The 7,750-nt window shown below is 37.1% G+C and overlaps 1 protein-coding gene across 1 annotated transcript in view; it reads left to right on the top strand.

Annotated features, from left to right (window-relative positions):
• The window catches only part of LOC117106832, an 18,316-nt gene extending 12,301 nt beyond the window's left edge, over positions 1–6,015 (top strand). Inside the window, exons 2-3 of the mRNA XM_033248306.1 lie at positions 2,006–2,584; positions 5,846–6,015. Of these exons, the coding sequence (XP_033104197.1) occupies positions 2,006–2,584; positions 5,846–6,015 (749 nt within the window). The remainder of the gene's footprint in view (positions 1–2,005; positions 2,585–5,845) is intronic.
• Positions 6,016–7,750: the final 1,735 nt, after the last annotated feature.

Here is a 7,750-nt window from a genome sequence, read left to right as displayed (position 1 = left end):
CCACACTTTTGTACATAAATTATTACGACGTCGAGCCAAAACCAGTGTTTTAATTGCATTTATTTGAATGCTAGTTGGGCTAAGCCTAGTTTGTCTGATCTGCCAACCTATGCCTAGGTAGGGACCCAGTAGTATTTTGTTACGTTTCCTCCCAGAGGGGGGTTAGTGTCCGAACCCCTTTGCCCCCCCCCCCCGACCCCCCCTGGATCCGCCACTGCATGCAATGTCTTCATTACGTCGCAGCCACAATGGTACCGTGGAATTTCATTCTGTCAAGTTCATACCATCTTTAAACTATGAGGTTTTCTCCGAATTGCGCCTTTTCTATGTATTTAAGACCATCCTCTAACCCCTCAGCCATGCATCATTCTAATATATTTTTTTTCTTCAAGGACTGGTATCTTTACAACCATATCCAAATAAGTATGTGTATTTTATAGTGATAACAAGTCTAACTCCCTTATTGGACTTGATCCACTGCAGCTGTTGGTGTTAGAATGTCACGGAACATTGATCTATCTTCACATTAAACAATATAATACTTCCATTGAAACACATAATGTATTTTATCTAGCACAGATATCAACTAAATCACTATTAATTGTTACCCAGTCAGCAGCATGCTGACTGGGTTCTGTTTCTTAGCAGTTTCTTACCCAGTCAGCAGCATGCTGACTGGGTTATGTTGTTGAGCAGTTTCTTCTTTACCGAATCAGCAGTATATTCTTTCTTTCTTTCTGGCAACATTTTAAAAGGTTACTAGTGGCAAACTACTGGACCGATTTAATTAAAACTTGGTCGGTAGGACCTGTGCCACCTCCCATTTATGTTTTGTTCACAACCTGGGGTCAATAAAGGTCACATAAGGGGCATTAGGGAAAAAATAAAAAATCGTATAAAAGACTACTCTCACAAATAAGGTAGCACAGTCTTGTACATACCTACATTTCTATCTTTGCACATATACATTGGCATAAGGCAGACTCTACAGGGTGTTCAGGGATAAAAGGTCAAAGGTCATTAAGGGGTAATTTTTATCTTTTTTCTGGCAACATTTTAAAATGCTCTTAGTGCCAAACGGTTGTGCCGATTTCAACCAAACCTGGTCAGTATAACCGGTGACACCTCTCATACATGGGGTGTTCACTACTTGGGGTCGAAGGTCATATGGGGTCATTAGGGTAAAAAATAAAATAAAAAATGAATAAAAGACTTCTTCTGTCACAAATACACAGTCTTGTCCTGGGCACATGTGTTAGCATAAGGTAGGGTCTCTATAATGGTGTTCAGCGATTTAGGTTCAATGGTTATTCTTTTGTTTTATCTGGTATTATTTCAAAATGCTTCTAATGGCAAACGATTGGACCAAACTCAATCATATTTGGTAATTAAGAACCAGCAAAACCTCCTACACCCCAGTCTGCGATTAGGGGTTACATAGTCATCGGGGTTAAATTTTCGAAATAGCCCAATTGAGCTCAAATTTACCAGGAATGATTCTTAGGACCTTCTAAACACGAACAAATACACTTCACCTTATAGGTCAAAGATTCAAATGTTACTAATGGCAAACGATTGAACGGAAATCCTCTTACACCCCAGTCTGGGATCAGGGGTTACATAGGAGTCAAATTTTCAAAATTGCCCAAATGAGCTTGAATTTACCCGGAATGATCCTTAGGACCTTCTAAACATGAAAAAAAAAAAAAAAAAAAAACTCTTTGTCTATAGGTCAAAAGTCACAAGGGTCATTTTGGTGAAAATTATAAAATATTGCTAGTGACTAACGATTGGACCAATTGCATTAGAATGCTACCAAACATGGGGTGTTCACAGCTTGAGGTCAAAGGTACATGTACAGTGGTCACCTTAAAGTCAAATCCTGAAAAATGACTGGGTTCATGTTCTATTGAACATAGCATCTCTAGTTTCTATCTAGATCATACATTGTTTTGCTTGAATTTTTAGCGTATTGATGACTTTATGCATTGTGTTTATATTTCAGCTACAATAACCACAATGGAACCGGACAGAAATGAAATTATAGCATGGCTAGAAGACCTTTCAACAGACACACTCGTAGTGGTCGTTGCAGCAGCTGTCGTATTGGTATTATTGTTAATAGTTTGCGTACTGTTCTGCATATGCTACTCCTGCTGTAAGCGGCGTTACACGTATAGTCCGCAACGCGGGTCGATTCCTACGCCGGTTGAGTTTAACGCAGAGTCTAAAAAAGTCAGATACGGGTTTGCCGCTTCTGCAGCAAGGACCTCCATTTCAGAACTGTCACCAACATCACAGAAATGCGCTCCTTGGTCAGACACCACGAGCCATCAGCTGAACAAAGTCAATAACAAAGTTACTAGAAAAATGGGAAATACTTCTTTTGTCGTTGAAAATGAAGGTGAAACTAGGCCTGATTCTCACAGCACACAGAATGGATACCGGCCTCGAACAAGTAGCACGTCGACATCGATACACAGCAGACAAGAATTTAGTTTATTAAAAAATAAAAGAAAAAAATCTCTTATAAGAGAAAACAGTAATTACCCAGGAGGACCCTCATCTAATGACAATGTACTCTGTAACTGTCTCTTATACACATCTAGATGTGTATAAGAGACAGGTACTGTAAACCGGACAGCTAATTCGTTGGTAGGTCTAACCTATAGATTGCGTGCAATAACACATAATGTGTTATTTATCATATAAACTTAAACATTGTCTATCGTGGTCACAGACTCTGGGCACCCAGTCGTGTCTGTGGTTCGCTCCACCTAGGTGGGGACCGGGATTGCGCCAGGGCAGAGGCCTACATAGATATGGATTCTACAAAGCACCTTTTTAAACCCTTGTATAAATACTGTAGAAGCGGACTGAAAGTAACAAAAAAAATGTTTTGTTAATACTCTTGCATTTTGCATAATAATCGTTGTGCCTTTGGAGAAAAGTAGGCAAATTCGGTAAACATACTATTGCATATACCTTAAAATAGGAGAGATGTTTTCGATTTTACAAACTATCAATTATTTGCAAATCTAATCATACTTGAAAAGTGTATTTTGTGATGTTGCTTAGTTTTATTTCCATATTTATATACTTAGTCTTAAATTTATGAACAGTATTTTTGTAGTTTGGGATCTATACAACCGTTAAACTTCAAACTAGAACTAGATAGTTAACGTAATATCTTACAATATTGTAAATACTGGGAAGTTCAATATTGTATTTTATACACTATTAAACATTAATTTCTTTGAAATGTTAAGAATATATTTTAAAACGTAGACCAATATAGGCCTGACAAAATAGTGATATTAGTGAATAAATTCAAAGAATTGCCTGTTACTATAGCAATATAACCGCAAGCCATGTCCAGACTGTCACTTTTATTTGACAAAACATTCGATATGCCTAAATTGGTCATGATGACATCACATTATGACCATATTAGGTACATCATGGCTATGGTCATGCAACAGTTTTTTGTGAAATAAAAGTTGATAGTCTGAACTGGTCTTACATTCAATTATGATCTAGTTAGGCATATGTATGTATATAGGTATGTGTGTGTGTGTATGTGTATAATATGTATATATGCATTGTATATGTTATGTATATATGTATATATATAGGCCTATATATATATACATATTATACGTATACATATATACATATACATATGTATATACACATTTATATTTATGTATATGTACATTGATTTAACCTAAGATAATAGAGTGGGCTATACCCGTCTTACTTAAACCATGGATCCCAACATGATTTTACTGCACAGAGTGTGATGTAACAAGTCTATGAAGTAGAAGTAATGAAATTCCTCTGCCGATAAGCAGCGAATAGCAAGCAGCAAGATCACCGAGGAAAATGAAAATTCGCTAGATTGGGTTAAAAAAAAATTAACTTTAAAAATCCAATGATTCGCAAAATATTAGTCTAATTATTATATATAACATTTGATTAATTCCAATTTTAAACCTGTTTTAGAGAATTTTGTACTGTGCTGTAATTGTTTGTATAACAAAACAATGTCTGGATTTTCAAGATAACTTTTTTCAACTGATGAAAAATGTCTGAAGTTTGGGGGGGGGGGGGGGGGGGGGGGTAGATGTCTTATATGAATTAAAGTCATATAAATTTTTAAAATGACTGGGCAATATTGTTGTTATTTTATTTGTATTGCACAGAAAATATTTCAGTAGCATATAAAACTCGCACTTTTTTAATAAAGGGGTGTTGATTTTTAACTTTTATTTTCGGGAAGTGTAAGCTGGTAAGAGTAAACTATTACTAATGAATTAAATTGAACTTCTGAAATTCGTTCACTTCGATCCACCTCTAGATCTTCCACACGTTCTACTCATATTTATAAGGTGGTGAGCGCTCTTTTACGGTCGCTGCTCCTAGACTCTGTCTGAAGTTTGAAGCAAACAACATATCTGACAATGAGACACAGAAAGAGATTTAACTTAAAAATTACACCCTATTTTAGAAAAGTGCAAAAAAACAAAAAACAAAAAAAAAACAAAAAAAAACAAAAAACTATTGATCTTCCAAACAAATGAACAGCTGTCATTCACAACTCTCAACTATGGCGTTAGGCTATTACTTGGGCCCTATTTGTTTATTTGTCTTCATGATGGAAACATTTCAAAATTCCATATCAGTCCAAAAATCATAAAATGTATTGAAAAGAATGCCTTTATTAATGGAGAGATCGAGGGATTGATTCATTCATCTCGACTTGGCCTCGTAGAATGGCGTGACGGGATGTTTCACCGAATGATGATTTTGCGCTGACAAACGTTTTGCCAGCAGACAGTTGGCCAAATGACCTTTCGCCGAAAAGACATTTCGCCGATCCGACAGCCAATTTTCCTACAAACAATTCGCCGACAGCCAATTCGCCCACATCCAATTTGCCAACAGTCAATTCGCGGACAGCCAATTTGCCTACAATGTTTATAATTATAATTTTATGAATTGTAAATATGTATGGTATGTGTCTTTGACTTTGTCGACAAAATTTTACCCGGCAGAAGCTCATTCACCAACAGAAGGGCATTTCTCTGACAGGTACTTTTGCCGATAGCGCGTTTATCCGACAACAAAATTAATGCAGACAATAAAAAATCATTAGAGTTTGTTTCACAAAGCAGCTAGACTGAAAACAATTAATGTTGTGTGGAGGTTTGTTGAATGTCGATGAGCATCATTGCGTTGTTATCTTATACTAAAATTGTATTCATCAGTATTTTCTGAACACATTCAAAAAATGTTATACAGGCAGAAACATTATCCACACACACACACACAAAACTTAATTTTAAGCCAGAATATTACTTCAATTTATTTTATTTATAATTTTAAACTTTGTCTATCAAATTTTATGTGACAAAAAAAATGATGTGCCAATATATGGGTACGATGACGTTATATCACATATCAAATTGTATAATAAAAAAAAGTAGAACGTGTTCAACTATATGTTTCATCACATTTTATGTGACGATTTTTTAAATGAAATTTAATAGTGTTTTCTAAATAAAAGTAATAAGGTGAATTTTGTACTTATCAGCCATGACATAAAAAAGAATAGTATGCTACAGGGTATAAGCTTTTAAAAGAAGTAGAAAAGTTGGCTTACATGTGCATTTAGGGAAGACAACGGCTATAAAAAGACATTTGACAGTAGGAGACCATCATTTTGAAGTAGTTGATAAATATCCATCTCAGAAATCAAAATCACTCTCAGTAGCAGGACACCAGAGGAAATTAAGAGGAGAATAAAATGGGTCTAATTTAGAAACCTTAACTATACCTCCAGACATCATGGCGTACCAGTCAAATCTAAAAGTGTATCATTCCAGTTTTAACGGATCTAGGCCAGATTTTCAAAGTCCAGTTTGCCGAATGCCAGATTTCCGAGACCACTTTGCAGAATCCCAGTTTGCAGAATCCCAGTTTGCCGAACCCAGTGTGCCGAAAGTCAATTAAAAGTAGCGAAACGTTAACAGCAGCATAAAATTCACGATGGAGCACTATATTACTTACTCTTACTATGACAGCATCTGTACGAAGGAGGCCATACTTGCGACATTAAGAATTCAGATGCCAAGTGAAGGCATTCCAACACACTAAGCTATCACTGTGTATTCGTGAAGTAAACACTGGCTTATTGACATAGTTCAATGACTCTTTTTGTCCTATTTCATTAATCAAACTTGATTAACAATTTGGCTATCAGCAAAACATTTATTAAATACGCCTATCAGCTGTTTTAGGCCACAGTATTTTGGATTGACAATCAAAATTCAATTATAGATAGGCAAATTGTTAGGCTGACGACCTCGTCGTTGCGTCAGGGGCGCGGAAGGGTCCAGGCTTGTCCCACGGAGGGGATGCCTCCCTTTCTCGCTCGCGCTATCGATGGCACGTGCGAATGAGCTTCAATAATAATAACAGGTTTAATAAATTTGTATAATTAAATGTTAATTGTATGTGCTTGAATGTTATTGTTATATTTACTGTTTTTTCACGTAGAATTGTTGTTTTCCATATATTGTCTTTTAATTTATATATTAAATACGGCTTCTCCCTGACCCACCATCATTTTTCAAAAGCACAGTGTACGCTTTTGTAACACAGTAACGACAAAATTCGGCAAACTGGGTTTCGGCAAACCGGGTTTCGGGAAACTGGGTTCTTACGTTTTCGGTGAACTGGATTCGGCAAACTGGGTTTCAGCAAAGTGGCCACAAACTTGGCAAACCGGGTTTCGACAAACTAGATTTCGACAAACTAGTCGGATACCGATTGGAACTAGGACCGCCTCTAATTTGTCGTACAAGCAACAACTCTTAACTGTATTTATGAGCTTTTTGAGGAACTTGAGTGTTTTTTCCCCACCGCTTTTGCGTGTCAATAACTCGCCACGTGCAGTACAAAACTCTCTTCTCTTTCTATAGGTTTCACTTAGAATTATCTTTATTCTCGTTTAAGTCTGCGAGTGCCATTTCCGGTCTAGGGGTGCCATAATCATAAATGTACTTACCTCAGCCATGGTGGGGCTGAGGTGTTATAGACCCCCAATAGTGGATTCGAGGGGGCTAAGCCGACCCGGGCCCCTACAAGTTTTTGAAATTTATAAAGAAAATAAAGAAAAAAAAATACAGTAATGTACAATGAAATTTAAGTCTGGGAGCTCCATTTCCGGCCATCTATATGTACCATATCATAATTTTTTTCCCTCAACCCCAACCATAGTGGGGCCGGCTGAGGTGGGTAGGCCCGGGCCTCTATTTCTGTGACGGTCTCTCCCTGGACCCCGGTGGAATGGTGGACGTATTTGCTTCAAAACAACAAAGGGATTTATTGCTTTCCCTAACCTGTTCCCAATCAGCTCAGTACATAGGCTAATTTCATGAATTCTCGATTTTATTATTAATTTGACGTCTACCCATCTCATCCACGACGTAGACCGCTTGTAATTATTTTTTATTTGTAATTTCTATATATATATAGCCAGGTGGGGCTGAGGTAATATCGACCCTCCATCTCTGAAACCTCTTCCCTGGCACCCTCATTTTCTGGACTGCCACAGAAGAAAAACGTTTAATACTCGGTTCATACCGCATCAAAATCTATTATGACCTCAAAATATCAAGAATGTCTGAGAGCGAGGTGGCTCCGCCCACTCGACTTTAGAAGGGCTATGTCTTATCCCCTCCCG

The sequence above is a fragment of the Anneissia japonica genome, unplaced genomic scaffold (genome assembly GCF_011630105.1).
Source record: "Anneissia japonica isolate Jap-2015-1 unplaced genomic scaffold, ASM1163010v1 scaffold1165_len1893470_cov193, whole genome shotgun sequence".
NCBI classification, from domain to species: Eukaryota; Metazoa; Echinodermata; class Crinoidea; order Comatulida; family Comatulidae; genus Anneissia; species Anneissia japonica.
This window is presented reverse-complemented; position numbering and strand designations above follow the sequence as displayed.